Raw genomic sequence first — 25,166 nt, forward strand, 5'->3', positions numbered from 1 at the left:
CATTCATGAAATGGTGTCCCATAGCGGTTGCAGAAGCCAACTGCATCTGTTTTACTCAAGAATTCTGATTCTGATTTGCTCACAGAAATAAACGAAAAATAATTTCAGTCCAAAAGACTAGACAACAAGGGAAACGTGATGGGATTTAAAAACCTAGCTTCACATGTCTGTCATCAGTTGATAAGACCATATACAAAAAAGTCTCTAATGCAAGGATGCATGGATGCCAAAGATTCATAGCGGATAGATGAGAAGTAATCGCCGATGGCATTAAGAGACAAGATGGTGTAAACAAGATTTAGAAGACAAATGTAAATCACGATAAGGTTTGAGTAAAGTAAGAGGCAGGCCTTACTAAGACCTTACCCATCTGTCACTATTGAGGAGCTTATGGGCCGCCTCCAAGCATGTATTCAAATAAATGAACCTTGGATGTTGGCTAGTAAGGTATTATATGGGCTAGTCATCAAACCTGACACTAATGTCTCCTTGCTATCAGCCAGTCAGATGACAATTTCCATGTGCAGCCAGTCCCTTCCCAAATTTTTCTCCCCTAGTTACATTGGATTTTCTCTGTTCTTATTTCCAACTCACCATATTTTTTAAGGAGAAAGTACCTCAAGGGGGAAGAGGAATACGTCCTCCAAACTAGTTCTCTCTAGAGATGGCTTACACTTCTGATAGATTTTGAAGGTAGAGGCATCTTCCTTTTCTTATCATCATACTTCTACTTAGGGAGCCCAACAGTGTCATCTTTGTGATTTCAGTAGTCCCCTCCAAACATATAAAAAAATCTGCTGATTTGGGTTAGTAAAGCTTGCGCAATGTACCAACAATGTGTGTAGTTGTATGCAAATTAGATCATACTGGCTCTATGCCTGGCAAAGGAAGAGAAAGTTCCCAAACTTTGATAACAAATCGTTGTATTTTTGTGGCGCTACCATCCTAAAAGAACCACATTCTGGTTATAAATATGTTTCATTAACACTATAAAACACAATCCTACGTTCAAGTTTTAATTTTAAACACCAAACAATTTGATACCCTCACTTACTGACTCCACTGCCATCGTTAATATTTTTCTGGGATCATTCATCAACAAATATCACAAGCCCAAACATTAAACAATGATCATTTACAGTTTACAACAATCATATCATCCCATGTCAAAATAAACTCAATACCATAATCTCCCTCTCAAACTGTTCAATCAGAGCTTCCATGTTCATCATGTATCGGGGCATGTAGTGATCATCAATCATCATTTGAGATAGCCTTAATTTCCCATAGAGAGACCTTGGTGTGAGAAAAATACCAACCCTGTTTTCACCTAAATTCTGTGACTCCCTAGGATCAACTTCCCCTAGGGGAGGTTCCTCGTTGAGGGAGACTATGTGCATGATCCTACCAGGTGGAAAGAATCTGCATGGCTCCTCCTTGGCAAGTGCCCCCACAGCTGGAACATCATCTACCTGATCTTTCTCCGTCTGGCGCCAGCATAGCTCATCCTCCAGATGCTGCCATTGTTCTGCCTCCATCATTTGGTCCCCATCGATCAAAGCTATCGACTCCTCTACAGGAAGTATCTCAGATTGATTTGCAGAGGTGAACGCAGAGGCTTTGACCTCAATTCCATCGCCTTTGTCCTTCGACGTCGGCACCATGGATGAGCCACTGCGATGGCGCGGTCCCATGCAGGGCCAGGAGGGTAGTCTCAAGGGCAGGTGAGTCCATGCTGCCTGAGCCACGTTCATGGCTTTCTTCATTACAACCTAATTCCAATCATAATATTCAACCAATGGTTGGAAATAATAAAGGGGTGAGAATAAATGATGGACCTGGGTGCCGTTGGAGTTGGGCCAGAGAGCGGCAATGGAACTAACCAGCTTTGCCTGTGCACTGGCCGCATATGCTAGACAAGACCCAAGGGCCTTCACAGATCTGCACACAGTGCTGAGGATCTGAGTGCGTTCAATCTGGCTCCAGAGATCGTTTAACCATGCAGATGCTGTGACCTGTTTGTAGAAATTAATTTTCTTACGAGGAAGTATGAATATGTTCGAAAATGGTTTGGAGGGTGAGAGTGATAGATGGGTGAACCTCAGCTCGAAGATCATCAATAGAGGCAGGAGAGATGGTTGGAACCATGTCAGAACCATAAATTATGGAAGTGATGAAATCTCTTCCAGACTCTGCCAGCTCAAATGTCAAACACGCAGCTGTACATAAAAGAAAGATGAAATAGTACAAGTTAATGGACAAGAGAGATGATACGGTAGAGTTTCTAATTTAAAGCTGGAAAATCGTTGTTAAAATTTAAAAGCTACTCATGGAAATGAGATAGTTTGAAGACGATCCCTGATTACATATTTAATGTAACATTTATGGAAGGGCAGCCCAATGGTAACAACATGGTCAAAAAACTTTAAATGGAGACTAACCTGGGCCAAATGCAACACAAGTGATACTGGAGAATTCTGGTTGCTCCCGCAGTATGTAAGTGAGGAGGGCTGCCGTCCCTGCTCCCAAAGAGTGACCAATGATCTGAAACCTATTCTTTGATGTTTTTCAGGCAGTAAAAAAAAGTACAAGGTAATGCGGAGATGGGTCATTAAAAAAAGACAATTTTTAAGAAACTTGCCTTTATTTTGTATTCTGGGTGTTCCCGAGCTGCCTTCATGAGACACGGGGTTGCAAGCTTTGCAATCCATCTGGCAGCAGCAGCCATTCCACAATGGGCATAACCAAGAACAACATCACTGACTCTGCCTCCATTCAAAACAGTGTGATGAAAGGGAACTGTCCTCCCAGTAGCAGCTGTCAGACGGTCTCTAACAGTACTTGCCCCTCGTATTAGTAAAATTATACACTTTGTACTCTTGTCAGTTAGAATTGCAAAGGCCGGCTTCAAGATCTGCAAATATTTGAGTTCTCTAGATGATTAGAAAACTCCATATAGAGTGAAAAAATACCAAGTGGCGCGACTTACCCTGGCTTTGGGCTCCTGAAGGAGAACCTCTTCCTGAGAAAAACCAATTGCTTCTAGAAACAAGGGGAAGGGCTTTTTCGTAAAATGCCAACATAGGCCTAATAATCTGAGGAAATATTTAAGGTCCGCACAAATCTCTGAATCTACAAGTCGTGTGCTTTGATTTCCAGCGTATATTTTTGCAACCGGCAAATTCCCCTGAAAAGAAAATCAAAAGTTGGTGCAAATAAAAATAAACAGATGAGCTGAAACAATAAGGTCCTGCAAGCAGATAGCACAGTAGCCACACACAGCAAACTCTAAATCAGAGTAAATGAGACAGAGAATAGTAAACATGTTCCATCTCATCGACTAAAACAACACAATTCAGAGAACTCTTTACAGCTGATCATGTTTTCCAATCTCTTTAAGAAGAAATAACCAAATATGGTTTGTTTACCTGTCTCTTTAAGAGGAAATTAACGCCGAACGCCAAGTCTGTGATGGGCCATTTCCCAAGAGTTTCAGAGTAGGTAAATCTCAGAGTTTCAGACAAAGTGGAGATGGTCTCAACCCAAGTAGCAGGAGCCTGGGCAGGTCTCCTCCAAACTCTTCTTCTGCCTGAGGAAGAAGAAGATTGTCGTTCCTCTCCTTTATCATCAATTTCATCTCCTCGTGTTTGACTGATCGGCAATCTTCGGTTCAATGTGTAGTTAAGAATGACAGCAGCAGTAGCCATATCCGTTGTCGCCATAGTGCTTCGAAGTTCATTCATAATCTGGCGATTTTCGAGCTAGTCAGAAGAGACGAAGATTACCACTTTCCATCACACAACGTGCAACAAGGATAAGAGGAAGAAATCCCAGATACATACCTAAATCACTCCCTGGGGAATGAACATTGAAGATAAAGAAAGAACCGATATCTGTCGGAAGAGGACGATCCTTCCGAAATCGAGATTCTCCCAGGATTTCCGTCTGTTGACCCACGATAGCAGGAATTTAGAACCTAATCGAATATTATGTAAGACAAGATTGCCATCCTCTAGGTTGGGCCCAGTCGATCGATTCGCAGAGTCGACAGAGCCATGGGGTTGATCGATCCGCATCCTTCAAGAATATACTTGTAATTCGAGGGCTGGGTTGATTTTTTTACGAAGAGAAATTATCCCGCAAGTCTAAGAACAAGTAAATGAAAGAGACTGCGAGAAAAGAAATGAAAACGACCGATTCAGCTTGTAGTTGCGTGTGATATTAGACCATATGTCAGTCTTTGGATCGGAGAAGAGCACAAGGCAGGAGTGGTTCGCCGTTCCAGCAGTGATTCGTCAAGTTTCTGAAGATCAAGTCCCACTATTTGGATGTTTCAAATCTGATTTGAGAAATATAGTAGAAAGTTTGATATTAATAAATGTACTAAGATAAACAGAGAGAGTGTGAGTTTAATGAAATGTTTAATGTGAATTGACTTTAGACATTGTATGAAATGGTGAGATTGACTTGGGTAAATATACTACTTGAGAAAGTCAAAAAAAGAGATGGGGTATCATTAGGATACTGGAAAAATAGATAATTTAAGAAACTTTCTAAGATTCAAAACAATTTCCAAGTGAGAAAGATGCTCAAATAATTGAGGCAGAAGCATAAATATTGAATTTGAGTTAGAGTTGAAACATTTTGACAGATAGATAACTAGTTTTAGAGAAGAAAAGATGTATTTGGATTTCATTATTTTTACCAATGAAGTATGTTTCTGTGTTAAGTAGATCTAGCATAATCATAATCAGCATGTCATGATTTTTCTTGAGATTAAACTTCAAACCAAGTTCCAAACTATGCGGCATATCACATATGCTTTCCTTTTATGGAAACTATGCAGTATCTGTTTCAAATAATGCAAAAAAATATTTACTAGTGCATGAATGGAAGAATTAGGAAAGAAATTTGAAATTATCATAAAAATGAGAACGCACAAAAAATCATGTAAATCAAAGGGTATCATGTGTAAATAAGTGAAGCAGATGTCTATTGAAATTCTATGAATTTTAGGGTCATCGTATGGTGTCCTTTAATTATGAAGTTGCAGTTCGAACCTTAAATGAAGCTCTCACTTTTTTACAACTAGAATCACTTTTTTTCAAGTAATTGGCTGTTTTATCCTAGCCAATATGATCAGTCAAGTTCTCGTTGATGGAAAAATAATGTGTCAATAACAAAAAATGCATACGATGAAATGGCCATCTTTCTAACCATATAATGATGTGGGACTTCGATGGAGAGTAGTAACAATTGATATAAGGATCCCACTCAAATCCATATTTTGATAAAAAAAGAAATGTGTCTTTTATCAGATAGAAGGGTGTCTTATCATGTGTAATCAAGTAACTTTTAGCAAATTGTTAGACTATAATTAATGCAAACATATTTGATTAACCAATATCACTATCAAAACTTAAATGTTTCTCAAAAATGCTATTTTTGTGTTCTTTACAATGCGTAATCATAACCACTGTCATAACATGCATTCCAAAAAGGTTACTAAGACAATTTTACATGTTTATTTGCACTAAATTGATTATATGTGTGTGTCATCATGCCTAAAATGATTAAATCTAATTTTAAAATTGTGTTTAAATTTATGAACTTTTAGGCATTTTAGGAATTTTTTTGAGATAATACTCCGAAAAAATAGTGTTTTGAGCCAAAATATGATTTTTCCTGCAATTTTGACATTATATTCATGAAGATATAATATTCTAAGTCCCAAAACATATTTATTCACATTTTTGGGCTTATATATCATTTTGCATGAATTTGTAAATGACTTTGTGGTTTATTGTCTGCCATATGTATATGATGTAAGAATTGGTAGCCTAAAGAGCCAATCAAAGTACATTCTTGAGTTTATAGTTAATTCTATCGAGACTCTTGTTTTCATTATTTCTATATTGTACATATATGATTAATGAAGTCCCAGGTAATGTCCATATGTTTGAGTGAATTATGAAGAGTTCATAATTTAGGGATCACTAGACTCAAAGGACATTAACCTAAACAATCCCATTCGAAGGAAGTCTAGTAAGGGACACTAGATATTCCGGAAAGAGTGGTGACATCTTTCATGATCACTTGGATGATGATAATGGCCGTTCCCAATAGCCATTTGTGTGATGACACTAATGATGGATGTCAGGTGCTTCTTGGTAAGAAGAAGTTCACTGTATTGATCCGTATGAATCACCTGGATGGTTAAACATCTAAGTCAACTAGGAAGATTCATGTTGTCATAGTATCAATGGTCCTTTGACCTAAGGTATCAAAGATATCTTGTGGTACGAAAGTTGTGCTTTGATCATGTTGACAAAGGCTTCTATTTAGAGGCCCGGTATAAATATGATTGGGCACTTCTAGAGTATCATGGAGGTAATTGAATAGCCGATTAGGAATCATTCAACTTCGATGAATAGAAGTTATGGTCTCACTAATAGATTGCAGTGAATCTCTGGCCAGAGTAATAAAGGAGATTCCAATGATGTGATTCATTGGAGATCTCTTATGCAATCATATTAAAATTGATTCATATGATTGGGATTTGACTGAACCACCATATCCCAGATATCAATCATGAGATCATTAATGAATGAAGGACTATATTGATATGGTATTGATAACAGAAAGGTTTTCATGAAGCAAAATGCATGGATGAAATTCATTTGTCTTCTAGGCCAATGCAAGTGAAGCTTGTCCTTATGGCATGGCAGGAGACTCAACTAACCAATTAGGTTAAATTGGTCAAGGTCAATTAAATTATAAGTGAGTTATGAATTTAATTGACTGGTAAAGTTGATTGGATGATCATCAACTATTAGAGTCATTAAACTAGAATGATAAGTGAACCTATAGGGTCACACACATAAGATCTTATGAGGTGAAGTTATAATTAATTGATGGCATAATGGAAATTAATGCCAAAGGACATGTGGAGAGCCCTATTTAAGGAAATGTGGGCCCTGGGCACAAGCAACCAACTCCAGGTCGAATTTGGTTCTCTCTCTCATCTTTTCTCATCCCCTTCCTCTCCTACTCACTTGGAATTGGAAGAATTCCAAAGAGCATGCAAAGGAGAACAAGGAGGGGTCAAAGAGAAGGATCTGTGAGAGCACCAGTGAACTCACCTCCAAGGGAAGATCGTGTGGATACCGGTAGAGGCCAAACACAAGGGAGGCTCAAAAGTCCATCATCTTCTTCTAGAGGAAAGCTTCTTGGATCAACTTCAACCATTTCATCATTACCAATGGCAATGGTATGTTATTTATTTGCTTTATGATGGAAATGTGTTTCATACAATCATACTATGAATAGATGATTGTAATCCAGTTGAGTTTGAGGTTCAAGAAAAAGTTTCAAACCCCTAGAACTCATAAGAGAATCATAGAACGCTTCCGCTTAAGTCAAGTTTTTGACCAAGTTAGATATCAGATTTCTTTCATATGAATCTTCCAAAGATGATGAATCACACATTTCCAAAATGATTAGGCTGTGCTACTCGTTGTCACATTATGGCATCCCAAATTGTAATGCTATAACATCCATTGATTACTAATGGTCACTCTTTTTTAATGCCATAGCCCAAAAACAAATATGTGATTTTACTCCCAATAATTGCTTCGTGGGGACGAATGAGGTGCATTTAAGTAACTTTATTTTTGCCTTATTTTATTAACTTTACAAGTCAACAATGGCAGTGTTGACTCCACGTGTCAAAAGACACATGGTGCCACATGTACATGTGGCATGGACATGTCTTAAAAGCATTGGCCCTAGAGGAAAAGTGTGTTGGTGTGGCATGTGCTGACATGCCACCACTTCACATGTATCTCTTTATTATTAGTAGTATTATTATTGTTTTTATTTATCATAGACCACTATTCTTGTATTTTTTCCTACAAGGGCATCAAGCGCAACGTGAGCCATTGATAGAGGATGATGTAGGATAATCTGGGCTAATCATTGTATTTGATATTATTTAAATACAATAAACCAAAAATAACTTGTTGACGGTGATGAGGATGAGGAGAGAGATATATCTTTGACTTAAATCAACAATTAGGAATCTTCCAACTTTAGAGCTTGATATGTGACAATCTGAAAGGTGGATCAAGCTGAAATTTCGAGTGCATTTTTTATTTATTTCCTCTATCCATCCATAGGTTTAGATATATAATTTGAGCCCAGATCGTTGTAAATAATTTACTCCTAGAGAGGCTGATTTTCATACTGAGCTTTTTTGGTTTTTTGGTTTACTCATTGTTTGAAGAACACCAGCAGAGAAGTGGGTAGTTTGATCTGCATCAGGAAGTTGCCTTGTTCTCAGAAGAACATAGGGATTTAAGGTTAGTATCCTGATTTACATTGGTGATTCTTCAACACATCCATTAGGTAGAACTTTATCACCACTTCACCTTCATTCCAACCTATACTTATCATTCATCATCATTACACATCATTTAACTCATCCCTATCAAGTCCCTTTTTATATTCTTCATTTAAATCATAAACCCTAAAGCACTACCTTCCTAACTTTCACTTCTTATTCATCTCCTACATCCACCATCTTCTTCTTATGTCTTCCTCTACCTAACTTCATCACGTCATTCTACTTACATCTCCTCTGATTGACTGTCATATTCTCATCAAATAATTAGTACACCCCCTCTCATCTCACCATATTTATTACATCACTATCTCCTACCCTATGTGTATACCTTCTCATCTGCCCTTACTCACTATCTACATATAGTTAAATCCCTAAGATTCATTGCTTGTAGACACTACCCATACTCATCCACTAGATAGAACTATTATGTGAGTACTAGTTTATAACTTTTTTTGAATAAAATCAAAATCAAAGACTAAATTTAACCCTAGATTTGGGTTTATCACACTATAGAAATATAAAGAAGGTATTGATTTATAACACCAAGATGAATATGTTGATGAGTGTTCAAAGATACCATTATGATTTAAAGTGTTTAATGAAAAAGTCAAATGTTATTTTTCACTAGGTCAACTAATGAAAAACTATCTTCATTGGCTAAAATTTCACAAAATACTACGTAATGTTGAAAGAAATCATTTTTAACAAAATGTATTTACTTCATACCAAGTATCCTTAAAATTATGGAGATAGTTCACCAAGGAAAAATATTAAATTGATTTGAATTTGTTTGAAAAGTATAATGGCAAGATCAAGAATCATAAGTATAAATTACTCCATTATAATTTAATTATTTCAATATTTTATAGAAAATACAATATTGGGTGAAATGTTTTATTCAAAATATACAATGGGAATGCGTGCCTTTGTTTCAACAAAAAAGAGTTGTCTTTGAGGTTTGATTTGAAGTTTTATTATGTTTATTTACCAAAAAATTAAATAAATATTTTTAGTGAAATAAACCATTTTATAAATACCTTTTTTTGGTAAAAACAAAACCGAAAATAACTCACACAGTTGTGTTGATGGCCCCATCTTAGTTGACATAAGTACTTCGATGTGGAACCAATTTGATAAAATACTCATATATCATGCTTATTATCTGCCTCTACGTTTCCTGTAAAATGAATAATCTTCATGTATATGTAATGTTTTGGTTGCGTTTTTTATAATCCAAATATGATGTACTAGATAATGACTAAAACAGAGAGAATGGACATTTAGAATAAACCAAAAATGATGATATAGTCATTTTCTGCAGAATGAAACATGATATCCTTTCGATTCCCCAAAATATGTATAACAAGATGCAGTAGTGTTATAGATGCTCTTTATAAGTCAAATATTCTTGAGAATTCACTGCATGCACTATACTTGATACAGCCAATGTAATATTTTGTTCACCTTTCCTCCTCAAGTAAACTTTGTTTCTGACCCTACAAGAAGTACTATTTAGTTAATGGCTCTAATACTCCATTAACATTTTATTATCTAACAGGATTAATTAATTAACTATATAGAAAATATAGGCATTAATCATGGATCATTCGACCCAATAGATAGGTTAATTTTTCAACTAATGGGGAATCAAGCTGTACATCATGCCCTAGAAGGTAAAAATGAGTTTAATAACTCTTTCATGGGACCTATCTATTATTGATTATTGTGTACACTTAGTCCCTTATCCGTGTGAAACTCCTAGAATGAGTTAGAGTATGGTCAATATTTAAACCCTAATCATTCATCTTATTGAGTATCTGACGCATAAAAAACTATGAAAGAATCCCCTTCTCTGATATTCTTACTACCTTGTTCTATCAATACACTACATCGTCTTCCTTGAGATGTCTTATCTTACATCCAGGGTGAAAAATATCATCTTAATCACACAACCATCTTTATGGAATTTTTCCATGTAAGATGTTTTAGAAGACTTTAGGAATTAGTACATACACAAGCAAAAATATAATAGTCCATCCACAATATATCTTGGTATATAAGGTTTAAGTACAATTTACACAACTGTGATATGAATACACCTAATTGATAATTAGGTATTATACTGTCAAGGGATTCATAGATCACCAGAAAGCAACCACAATCCATCCCTACTCATTGTTTGAAATATGACTATATAGTATTATTTTATCAAAGATATTTTGATGGCATTCTCAAATATCTTATGAACTAATTTTTGATAATGAATAGTGAACAAAGCACGGAACCTGTGATTGGCTTGTTATAAATATACAGTTGCATCACTATATTGAACGACCTAAGATGAATCCACCGCCCTTTCAATCCCCAAAGTATTTAAAACAAAATGAAAACAACCTTTCAAGATACTCATTCTGACCTCTTCTATTCACTTTCTGCCCCAACATCCTACCCTTTGTACCTCAGAAAGAAACAAAAACAGAAAAGAAACAGACTCCCTCCTCTAACACTGCCCTATTTCAAAAAACAAAAGAGAAAAAGGCATCAAATCACCAATGCCCGGAGAGGTGGAGGTTCTGCTCAGCCACGACTGGCTCGCGTCTAAATTTGGAGGGCCTGGGAGCATGAAACTGCCAAGAAATTTAATCACATGGAAAAAAGTAAAATCACTTGTTAATTCTCTCTCCAAGCTACCAACTTGAAACAAAGCTATGCCTTACTTTCGAAAACCTAGAGATAATCTAAACCCACTTGCAGCAAGGAAAATCATTTACTATTTGACAAAATAAAAGAAGGGATATTTCAAAAAACACTGAGATAAGACTTAACTCACCTGCTGCAGACAGGCTCTGTTATAAAGGTGCGGAAACTTCCCAGCATTCTCACTTCTTCCAGGGCACGTCTCTCCTGATTTCATTAAGTCAATGGCTTCAAAGGTTTTATTGACTATTTATTATTTGAAAGCTGATGAACATGAAAAGAGAGTCAATCTTACCTGTCAGATCTCTGATCCCATGCCAGAAAGAGGAGGATAAAGCAGGTTGGGGAATTATTGGCGGGACATAGTCTCTGGCTGCTACGGCAAATCCATACGGAGCTGAGTCATGAGTGTAAGGCATTGACTTGGGGGAAGAGGGGAGAAAAACTGAGCTTGGGCCTCTTTTAATGAAATTTGCTCCCCCATAATCTGAGTTTGGTCCATTTCGAGGCTGCATTGGTTGGGGAGAACTGGACCATCTGAGGTTCATGTTGCGACTGAATACTCCTGATTGAAACTGTAGATAGCACATTTAGGCATGACTTTTTCTTTAATAAATTCAAAGGGTAATGCATCGAAATTTGAAAAAAAACCAATCTAACAAGAAAAAAAATTTGATCGATTGACATTGAAAACCACAGAACTCCTTCGTTGTGACTTTTTGTAAAGAGAAAATATGAAACTTTCTACTGATTTATTGTGCTTTTAGGAATCGGATAGGCGCCAAATTACTCTAAAGAAAATTGGTTTAGGACAAGATCACAACTGCTGTCAGTTCAGATTCCACTATCTCAAGAAACATGCAAAGTGTTGGAGAAAAAACACATCGATTGAATTGAAATATGTACGATGCATACCTCGAATCTAGCAAGCTGGTCGATAGTTGAGTTCAAGTCGCATCCATTTGAAAGATGCATTTCTAAAAGCTGCTCCGTGGGAAACTGAGGAAACCGCAATGACAAGAATTCCAATGGATCGACTGCCTCCTTTGAAGAGAATAACTCTTCTCGAGGATGAGTTAGCAAATCTCCTACAAATAAATCTTCCGTCTCACCAAGCGTTAAACGGTTGTCCCTGGAACAATAAGCGTTTGGGAGAGATTCCACCAAGGCAGGAATAGAAGAATACCCAACTCTCACTTTGTTCATCCCCTCATTTCCTGAAAAGTTGGGAGCCGTTGACTGCAAATCCTGGCCAACCATGTCCGTGAAATCAATTGTAATGTCCTCTGGGAGGATATTGCACAAGTCTTGGCAAGATCCTTCGGCAGCGGAGCTACTCATTGGAACAGCTTCTTTCTCAAAGCCAATATTCTTCCCAGCGGTTCCGGGCGATTGGAATTGTTTCCCTTGCAGCTTCTTCTCAGTTCCAGAAGCAGGCCGAAGAACGAAAGGGACAAATTCTTCCGCATTGGGATTAAGGGATTTGAAATGGAATTGTGACCATGATGACCTTGAGCTTTTGTCATTGTAAAGAAACATGTCGCTTGAGGTCATCTTTAAGTTTCAGAAGTAATCTTTAGTCCCAAGAGACTAAAGAACTTTAATCCCTGCTCCTTTAATTCCCTGGAGGAAATGGGTAGAATCAAAACGCCAGTTGTCAAAACGAAAAAGGAAGCAATATTCTAAAGGCACATCACGCAAATTGCATGCATCAGTCGGTCGTGAAAATGGTTTCTTTAGCTCGAATGATTTCAAAATTCGTAACGACTCGGATGGTTATCATCAGAAGCCCGACATTTCTAAAGAAATAAGCTTCTCCATTAACCATCAAAGTTCAGCGGAGAATTACTTGGTTTTTTCTTTGATGGAAACTGGTGAATTTGGAGGCACAAAAGATCGTCCACGATCGTATCGACGCATTAAAATGAATGAAAATAGTTCATTTCTCCCCCATTACACATTCCGGAGAGCCCGTCATAAAAATCTCAAACCAGACGCTGATTTTTAACCACAAATGAACCTTTCCCCGCTTGTTTTCATAAGGACGGACGGGTGGCAGCTCAAAAGAGTTTTTGCTCCACGACGAACAAGGGAACGCGCGATAATCACATCAGGAATCGCAAAAGCACAATCTACGAAATACGATAACGGGTGAAACCAGACGGAAATAGGAACTACCGAATTATGGGTACCCACCCAGTTTCTGCAAATCCCAAATCGACGGTTCTCACGTACTATGCACGGGAAGCATGACCCAATTAGACGAGTAACGAGGCCATCGTGAACAATGGGTTCGCCAACGATGGCTTTCCGAGTTTTGTAATCGTCGTCCCCGCAGTAATCTCAACTCCCCTCGAGTTCTACCCTTCTTACAGACAACCCGAGACGCCCAGCATATTTCACACCGCGAAAGCTTTCCCTCTTCTTCAGCCGCAGCCTCTCGTTCTTGCCTCCTCGTGGCGGTCGTTTTCTCTACCATTATTCCTGATTGAGGGGCTGTCTAGCGCACATCCACCACAGATGGCAGCTGTAAGAACGCTCAATCAAAATATTGAGATAGACTGATAGCGCCAGACAGCCCTGCGCCTCCGCCACTCAAACGAGGAAGACGACGACGGAGAGAGGATGGGACGTTTATAACTAGAAAGGTAGCAATGTATAACACACTTGAATTTTATTTGATCACTCTCCTTGAATTTATGAGAGTCCATTCTCATAAGTCATAAGGCCCAACAATTTGCTGAATGGGGCATCTAACCGATAAAAGATGAATTGAACTAGGTTACCAGGGTTATGAAATACTATCTTGCGTCATTTTTATCTTTTTGTAATGTTTATGATCTTATATAATTGGATAACTAATAATATGTAGTTTGAAGATAACAAGCCGGGTTAATGACCAAGCAAATTCAGATGACAGTATGTTTATCTTTCTGATGCTCTTTTGACTCTAAAGTAATGTTTCTTTGATGTTTATTTTGCTAAGCTTTTCGCATAAATTTTGCCTCGCTTATGTTTCCTAGTTTTTTAATATATTGACATGTAATGGCTAGGTACCTTCCAAAAATGTAAATTTAACCAAAATTGGAAGAATGCAATTGAGGGTTTTGAAGAATGCTCAAATAGATGCCTTATTGAAGAAATCATGAATGGTGATTGAACGTGCGCAACTAGTTATATTTTCTTATTAGCTGAAAAAATCATAGTACTACTTGATGAGCTCATCAGGGCACTATTGGTACATTTTTAGCATAGAGTTATGCCAAAATCTATGAATCAAGGGCATAAAAATTCAAATTTTAGTATGTTATGCAAGCATCCATTGTGACTTTTTACTAAACAGTTAACTTTATAGAAATTAGTTTAAGCGAATGCATCTTACAAGTAGTTTTTTAAAAAGTACGTCTTGACCAATTTTATGACGAGAAATATAGATAATGCTTTGATATGGACATTGATATAATAATAAACAACATAAATCACTACATGTTTTAAGTTCCCCGCTAAAGTGGATGAGTATGTGGGGTGCCAATCTTAAATTCCACCCTAAAGTGGGAGCACATATCTAGATGCTTAGGGCTATCAACAAATGGGAAACACATGAAGAAAAAATTCAAAACATAGGTGGGAATAAGGAAATGGGTAAGAGTTACTCTATGATCTAGGTGGACATACCTGGTTAAAGGTTGAAAACTTGAAGTGTATTGATAAACTCAAATTTAAGGTAAAAGTTACATCATTGTTGATGTGATCTTATTCAAAAAATTGTATAACCAATACTCAAGAACTAATTCTATCAAGTGGATGAATATTGATTGTCTTCACAGGGAATGGAAATTAGGCATTTAATACTCATTAAATGGCAATTAAAAAGAAAGATCAGGGATATGTACAAAACCGGGGATAAGAAGTGGTGATGAGATGAAGATGGCAATATGTGATGGTGATAATGACTAGGTAATAAGAAAAAGATGAAGAAAAAATGATCTTCGTTACGCATTAGTACTAACTAATGACGGATTAGGGTTTGACGATTAACCATATTCTAAGTCATTCAAGCGTCTCACGCAGATGTAGGATTATACTTCTAATATAAGTGATGATAGTAAATGTTCCATGAGAGAGTTTGAACACTACTATATATCTGATTGAGCACGCGGTGTAGCTTATGGGAATATATATGGTCGACAAGCCTATCAAACATTTCATATCTCGTTCTATGTTCATAAATAGTATATGTTTATTAATGCTTAAATGCTTATAAAGAAGTCCATGAATATATGATCAGACTCAATGAATTATGATGAGATCATAGTATGGAGATCACTAGTATTTAAGCATGTGTTCTATATATTCCTATTCAATGGATACTCGAGAAGGACATCGAAGAATCCAGATAGAGTATCACTATCTAGCCTCACTCATTTGATGAGTATGGTCAGTTTTTTAGCCATTAATGTGGAGACACTAAGGATATATAGTGGTGCTCTTTGGTGAAAAGAGCTCACTGAATTGATATGTACAAGTCCCTAAATGGTATAATACGAAACTGTCAATCAGGTTGATTCATGTCACGGTCGTGTAAATAGTCCTTAGACATGAGACACCCAAGATGTTTTGCAGAGAGACATGTGTACTTTGACAATGACCAAAGACTTTCTAATCATGGGATTCTAAATAGTGTTAATTTGGATGCATCAATGAATTCATTAAGACGATTGAGTGATCAAGATGGGATCGTCCACCCTTGGTATAAGAGAACACAACTCAAAGAATACTATGTCATGAAGTCCTTGGTCAAGGCAGTGAAATATCTGATAAGAGTTCTCCAATGATTTTAAATGCATCGGTACTACCTCGTATGACCGATTAGGGTTTGAAATTTGACCATACCCTAAGTCATCTTAGGAGAGTCAAGTGGAGGAGGGATGGTATGCACACGATAACCGATGACAAACATGTTCCATGAGTGAGTCGATACATAATTATTTGTTTATTCTAAAGTACGAGGTGTAACTTCGCACCCCATAGGTCAGAGACTCAACATATCGATTGGGTTAAATCAATTTGACATTAATTAATCCACATTATGATATAGTTAATTCACTTGGAAGGCCAATAAAGGTTATTGGATTGTTGGAGTCATTAACTAGACGGATATATGGGCCTAAAGGTTCACACACGAATGGTCCTTGGACATCGGAAGATATACTAAAGTGTGGGGGCTTTATGAGAAATACCTATTTATTATAAATAGGGGAAGGCCCTAAAAAAAATTCACTTAGGCCAGAATTATTCAATGGTCTTCCCCTTCTTCTCGCTTCTCCCCATAGCTCCACTCCATTCCTGACGATCGGGACGACATTACAATGGCAACAGAGGTTGAGTGGAGCTCGTCAAGGTGAAAGAGGATATTTGACATGGCATGGATCACCTGGATACGTCTAGAGGCTTCACGCATGAGTAGCTCCATTTGACTCACTTGAGTATCAAAGGAATCACGTATGGGATCCATGTTGAGGTTATTCATTTCATGTTTTATTGATGTCGTTATGATTCTGTTATAGCTCTTTCCGTGTAAGTTTATCATTATGTTCATCTAGATCAAAGACCTCTAGAATCCAACAATAGCTTGGCACCCCACGGAATGGAAACTTAACCTCTTGACTTGGCTAAATCGATCCTTAATTAATTAATATATATGTTGATAAAGCTAAATAATAAGGTTGACAAATAATTTTTATTACACCGCTAAAATTATTAACTAGAATAAGACATAGGCCTAGAGGGTCACACATGTAAGATTATATGGGCATCGGTGGACATGGATTTTTATAAAAAATCTAAAGTGAAGTATAAATAGGGGAGGGGGCATCCATTTTAAGCACCCAGCGAGCAAGAGCTTGCACATCGACCACCCCCAATTTCTTCATTCTTATATTCTCCACCACCAAAGAAGAGTGTCTTCATGGAGAGACAATCTATAAGGAATTAACGAAAACTCAGAGAAAAGGAAGTAGAGGTCCAATAGCACCTTAATCGCATGGATACTTCTAGAGGCTAGACATGCTAACGGCTTCATAACAATATCCAAGGGAGAAAGATCAAGGATTGAACCAGATGCCCACAAGGTACATTTCATTTTTTGTGTTTTACTGATCAATTTTGAAATTGATCGTAGCTTCCGTTGCATAGAAAATATTTTATAGCCATCAGTCAAAGCACCATAAACCAACATAATAACCACCACATGCATTTCAATTTATTTGATATTGTCTTTGGTTACTTTTATGAATTTGCACCATGAGCTAGGTCTTGCCATCTAATAATTGATCCATGGATCTCATTAGAAATATTTCATACTTATTAGGGCTTATTTGATTCTGGTTTAGTTTGATACAATGCACAGAACCTTACCAGCACTTGACATATGCACAATAAAGAATGTCCTTAATGGGATAATACTTATTTTTGTATATGTGCTGCATTGTTTTCATCATCTCCTGTTCATAAGATTTCTGGTGAAGTTCTATTACAAGAAAAACCCTCATTTTGTTATGCTGATACATGCACTTAAGGAGAAAGTATATGATATCAAAGTTTGTTGAGGAGATAAGGTGCTAGCACTACTACTTGAGTGCCAACACAATAGTGCATGCATTAAGAAGGGAGTCATCCCCTTTCGAAGAGTGATGCCATTCTCCATTCAAAAAATAAAATTCTTGTATAGAACGAACATATGCATTCTGGGTCGACGACTACGACTACATGTGCATCTATTTCAGTAGCTGGGAAGGAATCTACCTTGAGAATCTTCCATAGTAGCTTGGAACAATAATTTATTTATCCTAATAAAGTTGTTCCTCCCTAATCCAATGAAAAATAATGATTACTTGGGAACGCCTAAGTGCGAAAAGACAGTATAAGGTCAAATGAACAAAAAGAGAATATAAACTATCAAATTATTTTATCTCAATTCGCTAGTTCTCAAGATAAATTCCAAATTGGCAAATTCCTTTCATGTTGACTTTCAAATTTCAACATTGAGATTGGATTTTTTTTATAACGATGATATTAAATTTGAATATGGATTTTGATTTTTAATTTCACTTTGCCTTTGAGTTCGCTTGTGAGATTCTTAACTAGGACCAATACTGGGATTAAATTGTTTGATGGGTGGACCAGCACTGGACTGAATTATATATAGAAATAAATTTGGCCAAAAAATAAAACATTGAGATATCAAGCATTAGTTCCTCGATAAAAGGCCAAATGATGACCAACCCCATATGGCAAACATGAATTTGTCTCCTTTTTGTCAAAGATTGTACATAGATAGGGCTACTTAATAACCTGGTCAGGCGTTTTAGTACACATTGTGTAAAATGTTAAAATTTAATTATTTTGATTCCAATTACCATGCATACCTAATATTCTACTTCTTTCTTTAATACATTTTGAGATTTTATTCACATCTAGTTTGTATTGATCCTCAAATGGATACAAATTGCTAGTGTGAATTGATTTCTCCAATAATAGTTACTTCTTTATTTGATTTGACATTAAGGATTCAAACAAAATATGTAAGGATTTTAAAACCAAGCAACTAATGAGTTGATTTATAAAAAAATATTCTCTATTGTATAATTTCATTTCAAGGTCATATTATTTACATATGTCTTTATACTGAAATGTTTCCAGAAAAATAATTGGTTGATTGGATTACTCTAAGAAAATAATTATATTTTCATTTAAGGGGGCTTGCAGACAACTAATCTATAATACCTGATTTGACTCAGATATGCTATACGTTACTTCTACTCACCTTTGTCGATGATAATTAAACAATAGAGAATTGTCAAGATCATCATGGTATGAGTACACTAACAACGTCCTACATTTTTAACTGCTGAAATTTTATGATGAATATAATGAAGTCATAGTCACTTATATGATCCCAGCAGCCGAATGGTTTGTTATTCCGACCACTTTAGTTCACATGTCATGACATTGATTTCTACAAGATGTTGCTTATGCACAATAAAGAAATCTTCCATATGGATATCAAAGGTTTCAAAACCTTGCCATCAAGACATTTCGCCCCAAAACATTACTCCCACTCAACCCACAGGTGTATAGAAAAACACTTTCACACAAATTTTGGACTTTAGAAGGTAACTGATACCTTTCTGCCCCATAATCAAAACCGATTAAACATCACTGATGATGATTACTTGTGGATTAACAGGACAATCCATCGAAAAAGAGATGCAAAATCAGACATGATTTTCACCATTAATTAGTGAAGAAATTTGTTGAAATAAAATTTTTAATGTCATTTGGAAGAGGGGATCTTTGCCTAGGGTTTCTCTAGTATAAATTCGCGGTGGGGAGTTCGTTGCCGCAAATTCAATCTTCTCTGCGCCGATCTCTGCTCGTCGCGGAACGAATCTCTACGCGGAGATGGCGGCCGTCGATGGAAGACAACAACAGAATCCTCCGAGCAGGATCCGTTGGGGGGAGCTCGAAGAAGACGACGCCGATTACTATGCTTATCTCCTGCCTCCTCCCGTTGTCATCGGCCCAGATGAAAACGGGATCAAGAAGGTGATTGAGTACAAGTTCAACGATGCTGGGGAGAAGATCAAAGTCACCAAGACTACCCGTACTCGAAAATTGGCGCAAGCCCGACTCAGCAAGAAGGCTCTGGAGCGGCGCAGCTGGGCCAAGTTCGGGGATGCTGTCCGCGAGGAAGTTGGGAACCGTCTGACCATGATTTCTACCGAGGAGATCATCCTCGAGCGCCCCAGGGCAGCGGGTTCGTCCCTCTTGTCCCGTTCCGTCTTCGTTTTTTCCGACTTTCTCCTTAATTTAATTGATCTGCGGATATCTTTCTTCTTTAATTACGCCCTAGTGAAACGCCGGAATCCATTCGGATTTTTCCCACTCTGTTTGGGACGATGATTATCGTAAACGCGAGCTGTGTAATCAAATTAGAAAATGGAGAACTGTCGTATCAATCGGGTAATGATTTTCATTCAAGTCAAGGGTTTCTAATTGTGAAAAGTTTGGTGGCGATTTTCCCAAGTTTGGTCGGAGAATTTTGTGTTAACCGGGAACACTGATGATCAATTGAGGTTGCGGATCATATAGTAGCGTGCTTCAAATTGAGTAGAGTTTTGGCATTGTGGCGCGCAAGGTTCAAATTGAACCAGATCCGTAATAAGTTTGGCCGATTCCCTGCATTTTGATAGAAAAGAAGTCATTCGCAGACACCATTGACGTTGTGATTTGTCGTAAATTGTCCTGATTTTGTATTTTACTTCGATTCCCTGTTAATGAAAGACTTTGCTCTCACCTGATGAAATCAATCGAGATTCGGTGCATGATATAACCCTTGACTCGATCAAATTGAAGACGTTTCCGACTAGAAACCCTAAATTAAAGAGAAACCCAACTCAACCAACCACCGCCCCCCGGCAGATCAAAATTCCAAAGGCTTTCAATTGTTTACACAATTTTGTGAGAATCTAAGATTCAGGACTTTTTTTTGTCATCGGTTCAAATTGGTTTCGAGAAAATTTAGGGGTCACAATGGTATTTGAAGTTGACCATGTTTTTGGTTATGCCCCCCTATCTTCATCATATATTCTTCATACCAAGCCATCTTGTTCCACAGTTTGACCAAATTAGCAATTATGATGCCATTTCTAAAAAAACAAGTCAGTATTGTCATACCTGCAAATTTGGTCTCGCGACCTCTATGCAAAATTCAAAGTCTGACCAAGTTTAAAACACCCAGTTTTGGAAATTCTTTTATTTTGTTGTTAGCTCAAGGACAGTGAAAATTTGAAACCCAAACATTAATCTACAAATCATGTTTTAGTCTTCGCTGACAAAATTCAGAAGGTCTCTATCGTAGATTCAACTTTATTTATTGGGATTAAAAGAATGCGCACAGGCTGGGCTTTTTTATCACAATTATAATTAAGAAAGAAGAAAGGCGGCCGTAACTATCTGTCTCTGTTGCACAGGCGGCAAGGCGGAGGACGCAGCGGCTCCCGATGCTCTGGCGGCGGTGGCGAAGGCTGGGGCAGTGCTGATGGTGTGCCGTATCTGCCACAAGAAGGGAGACCACTGGACTGCCCAGTGCCCCTACAAGGACCTCGCCCCGCCCTCGGACTCATTCCTCGAGGCTCCGACTTCGGAGTCGTCGGCTGCGGCACCAGGTGGCGGCGCCAGGACGGGCGCCTACGTGCCGCCGGGCATGCGGGCGGGCGCGGCGCCGGCCGGCGAGCGTAGCTTGCCAGACCGGCGGCGCAACGACGAGAACTCGGTGCGGGTGACAAACCTGTCGGAGGACACGCGAGAGCCGGACCTGCTCGAGCTCTTCCGCACCTTCGGACCCATCAGCCGCGTCTATGTTGCCGTCGACCAGAAGACCGGAGTCAGCCGTGGCTTCGGCTTTGTCAACTTCGTCAGCCGCAGCGACGCCGAGCGCGCCATCAACAAGCTTAACGGTTATGGCTATGACAATCTCATCCTCCGTGTGGAATGGGCCACCCCCCGCGCCAACTGATGATCATACCGGCTTCCTTCTATCTGTGTCCGCAGTCTTGCTTTGCTCTTTTGTGTTGTCCTGAAGAAGATTTTTCTTTGTATGTTCTGGGTTCATCTCCTACCCACTCAACCACTCTTACATTATGCCTGGTCGGTCCAATACTGCACGTTTTGGCACCAATTTGTTCCATCTGCTTTGATGATGGTAGGGGGATTATGAAATGACTAATCAGTCAATTGTAAGAAAAAGGACAAAAGAAGGCTGATTTTCATAAGTTCTCAGAAAAGATAAAGTCGATTCCCACAGTTGGAGAGGAGGACCTACCGTCCTTCATGGGCCAATAATTTGCACCCTTTTTCTCCACCTTTCTCTCTCTAAAGACCTCCTTTTCGTCGATGAGAAAAGAATGATTAGAATAAACGATACAACCAATTCCGGAGGCACTGCGATTGCCTACGATCAGCCAACGGAACGTCAACTTGGCCACGATTTCAGGCCCACATATCAATGACACTTGATCCAGATGGCCGATAGCTGTACTTCTTTAATTCAACCCGTGTGCGCTCTTCGGACAAGGTTCCGAAACCATGTATCATGAATATACATAGGAGGCTGACGGCTTAGAGTGGTCCATGAGTCACAGCTCGCCCCCGACAAGAAACCCATCCGAATGTCTGCGCAGGCATCTCTTCTTTGATCTCCTCCTCGGACCCACCTCCCCCAGCTGTTCTTTCTTCTCTCACCCCTCTATAACTCTCTTCTCCTTCCCCTCTCTTCTCCGTATCTCTCTTAACTTCGTTTACTAGTCTCTCTTCAGAGAAGAATTAGACCCACCTTCTCCCCAGCTCTTCTTTCTCCTCTCATCCCTCCATAGCTCTCTTCTCCTCCATATCTCTCTAAACTTCGTTTGCCAGTCTCTCTTCAGAGAAGAATCAGACCCACCTTCTCCCCAGCTCTTCTTTCTCCTCTCATCCCTCCATATCTCTCTTCTCCTCCATATCTCTCTTACGCTTTGTTTGCTAGTCTCTCTTCGGAGAAGAATCAGACCCGCCTTCTCCCCAGCTGTTCTTCATCTCAGCCCTCTATAACTCTCTAAACGTTGTTCGCTAGTCTGCCTTCAGAGAAGAAACAGCTCTGGCGGGATGGGAAGGAGAGGGATGCTGGGGAAGCTCAAGTTCATGGTGAAGAAGTATTCGCAGGGGGGCGGCAGAAGCAGCTGTTCAACGCCGCGAGTGGACGAAGAGGAGGAGCAGTGGAAGAAGAGCCAAGGCGAGGAGGAAGAGGAGGTCCCCCTCGGGCTGCACCCGGTCTACGTGGGCAAGTCCCGGCGGCGGTATCTGATCAGCTCGCGGCTCGTCGACCACCCTCTCCTCCGCGTTCTGGTGCAGCGGTGCGGCGACGGCGCGACCACCCCGACCGCCGTGGTCGGCTGCGAGGTCGTCCTCTTCGACCACCTCCTTTGGATGATCGAGAACGCCGACCCGCAGCCCGAGTCCCTCGACGAACTGATCGAGTTCTACGCCGTCTGACCAAATCCTTCTCTCCCCATTTGTTCTCTTACGCTGCTGATCTCGATCAGACGCGACTAGACTCGGTCTTTTTCCCGTTCCATGCAGAGATTTTCCGTCCCGTTTGTATTTACAAGTAGTTGCCGGGTCGACGTCGAGGGGAGCGACAGAGCCATGTGGTGTGTCCGGGGAAGCGGCTGCTGGTCGGGCACGCCGCTGACCTCCGCCGCACCCACCGGGCCCGTCCGCGGACCCAGCTGACGCGACGATTGGTTGCCCGATGTGGACCTTCGGCTGTTTCTCTCGCACCATAGACTTTCCCCCTCTTCGAAGAGTTTCTGGTTCGTTGTAGCGAGTCGGGTGCGACGTTTAATAGCGTGCACGAGGGCGAGATCCGAGTCGCTGCCGCTGTTTATCTTCGTTTGAAAGCTGGCGTCTTGAATGGCGGCCGGTGGAGAGATTTGAGTGGGTATACATATATTCATTGGAATCTTGTGGAGAGGATAAACATGGGTTAGTCGAAAGGTTGGATGGGTTTCTGGGCTAGGGGTAGAAGGTCCTGTGACAGCCTGCTTTTTATGGCTAGAAGATTGACATGAATTGATGATAGTAATGAGAGAAGATTGACCCCTGATCCTCCCTGGTTACCGTCATCAGTCGTCGATCGATGTCCATGAACGGTCAGAACGCCCAAAACGCACCATAAATTAATAACCCACTTTTTAAATAAAAAAACTCCGTCTCAATCTCCAACTTCATTAGACATTTTCAATGTCCACCTCATGAAATCTCCATCTCAATCTCCAACTGTCTTTATAATGTATTTATATATTCGTCTATAATACATTTACCCCTATATGTATACTTTTATGCATCTGTCTTTATCTAATATTATATCTAAAATTAATACATATCTTTAAATATATAAATGGAATGAATATATGTATGCATGAAAACAAGTAGTTATATTGTATATAGTGTATACATATATAATTATATATTTTTATTTGTATGCATGTATATATATCTCTGGCTTAATCTAGAGCTATACAACTAGGTCAATCATAATCTCATATTAATAGAAAGAATAAAGACCTAATCATACCATATCTATTAGAATACCTTAATTAAGCTACACGTACCACATAGTATGTTACTATGACTCGTTAATATTAATCTTACAACAATAGTAAAAATAATAATTGGAAGACACCTTTAAAACATAAATGAAATATACCACACAAGGTGATTGGATCACCTTGTGTGAATTCAAATTCACTATGTTTTTGGTTCCTTGAATGAGTCATCATAGCCGCATGTGCGTCTGGTATCTAGATGTATCCACGCAGTCCTTGATACATCAAATCTATTTGGTTTCTTTGGCTTGATTGGTTGTCCAAAAGTGAGTCATGTGACATAATTGTCAAAAAAAATGAATTGGATGAAACTATAACTGATTCAACTCTAACTTAATTCAGTGAAATAGTACCTTCTAGGCGTTCATGTGCCTGGCCTCTAAACATCCACACAATCAATAGAACGATGAATATCCTCTTGAACTTTTTCAATCTGCCTTGACGATCTAGTTGATCTTCTCGCCATCCAATCTTAATTTTGAGAGAGAGAGAGAGAGAGAGAGAGAGAGAGAGAGAGAGAGAGAGAGAGAGAGAGAGAGAGAGAGATGTTTAGACATGGGGAGAAGATAAAGGGGCAGGGCACCCAAATCTGGCTGGCATGGGCACCTAAAAAAGGTGCCCCCAGTATTTATGCATCTTTAGGTTTTTTTTAATCCTAAATAATTTAAGTATTTCCACCAATGTCCATAGATCTTATGTGCGTGACCTTCTAGGCCCATGTATAAATTTAGTTATTAATTTTAAAGGCCCAATTAGATTTATTGGTCGACCTTATTAATTGAGAATATCATCATGAAGATTTATTAATCAAAGATTGATGTAACCCAATAGATAGATTAAGTTTCTAGCCCATAGGGCGC

General features: G+C 38.9%; 4 protein-coding genes across 9 annotated transcripts; 1 reads left to right on the forward strand and 3 right to left on the reverse strand.

The window, feature by feature from the left end:
• Positions 1-1,095: 1,095 nt before the first annotated feature.
• LOC144704627 (uncharacterized) lies at positions 1,096-4,172 on the reverse strand. Of its 4 annotated transcripts, none has more exons than XM_078577107.1 (8): positions 3,843-4,172; positions 3,429-3,746; positions 2,990-3,187; positions 2,642-2,914; positions 2,442-2,544; positions 2,101-2,219; positions 1,839-2,015; positions 1,096-1,739 (listed from the first exon to the last, which is right to left on the reverse strand). In XM_078577107.1, the coding sequence occupies exons 2-8, from the start codon at positions 3,741-3,743 to the stop codon at positions 1,167-1,169; spliced, it is 1,758 nt and encodes a 585-aa protein (XP_078433233.1). In that variant the 5' UTR covers positions 3,744-3,746; positions 3,843-4,172; the 3' UTR covers positions 1,096-1,166. The 4 variants fall into 4 exon arrangements, with proteins under 4 accessions (XP_078433233.1, XP_078433234.1, XP_078433232.1 ...); XM_078577108.1 differs by having other exon boundaries at positions 1,096-1,772; positions 1,884-2,015; positions 3,843-4,170; XM_078577106.1 differs by having other exon boundaries at positions 1,096-1,772; positions 3,429-3,761; positions 3,843-4,164.
• A 6,568-nt stretch (positions 4,173-10,740) lies between these two features.
• On the reverse strand, positions 10,741-13,713 carry LOC144704373 (polyadenylate-binding protein-interacting protein 7-like). Of its 2 annotated transcripts, none has more exons than XM_078576784.1 (5): positions 13,280-13,713; positions 12,017-12,724; positions 11,397-11,676; positions 11,235-11,308; positions 10,741-11,031 (listed from the first exon to the last, which is right to left on the reverse strand). In XM_078576784.1, the coding sequence occupies exons 2-5, from the start codon at positions 12,653-12,655 to the stop codon at positions 10,951-10,953; spliced, it is 1,074 nt and encodes a 357-aa protein (XP_078432910.1). In that variant the 5' UTR covers positions 12,656-12,724; positions 13,280-13,713; the 3' UTR covers positions 10,741-10,950. The 2 variants fall into 2 exon arrangements, with proteins under 2 accessions (XP_078432910.1, XP_078432909.1); XM_078576783.1 differs by having other exon boundaries at positions 13,298-13,712.
• A 5,786-nt stretch (positions 13,714-19,499) lies between these two features.
• Positions 19,500-21,762, forward strand: EIF3G1 (eukaryotic translation initiation factor 3G1). The gene is made up of 2 exons (XM_078576785.1): positions 19,500-19,919; positions 21,136-21,762. The coding sequence occupies exons 1-2, from the start codon at positions 19,565-19,567 to the stop codon at positions 21,678-21,680; spliced, it is 900 nt and encodes a 299-aa protein (XP_078432911.1). The 5' UTR covers positions 19,500-19,564; the 3' UTR covers positions 21,681-21,762.
• Positions 21,763-22,184: 422 nt separating this feature from the next.
• On the reverse strand, positions 22,185-24,892 carry LOC144704375 (uncharacterized). 2 transcript variants are annotated; one of them, XM_078576787.1, is made up of 2 exons: positions 24,660-24,892; positions 22,185-23,661 (listed from the first exon to the last, which is right to left on the reverse strand). In XM_078576787.1, the coding sequence occupies exon 2, from the start codon at positions 23,480-23,482 to the stop codon at positions 22,883-22,885; it is 600 nt and encodes a 199-aa protein (XP_078432913.1). In that variant the 5' UTR covers positions 23,483-23,661; positions 24,660-24,892; the 3' UTR covers positions 22,185-22,882. The 2 variants fall into 2 exon arrangements, with proteins under 2 accessions (XP_078432913.1, XP_078432912.1); XM_078576786.1 differs by having other exon boundaries at positions 22,185-24,553.
• Positions 24,893-25,166: the final 274 nt, after the last annotated feature.

The sequence above is a fragment of the Wolffia australiana genome, chromosome 6 (assembly GCF_029677425.1).
Source record: "Wolffia australiana isolate 7733 chromosome 6, ASM2967742v1".
In the NCBI taxonomy this organism is placed as follows: domain Eukaryota; kingdom Viridiplantae; phylum Streptophyta; class Magnoliopsida; order Alismatales; family Araceae; genus Wolffia; species Wolffia australiana.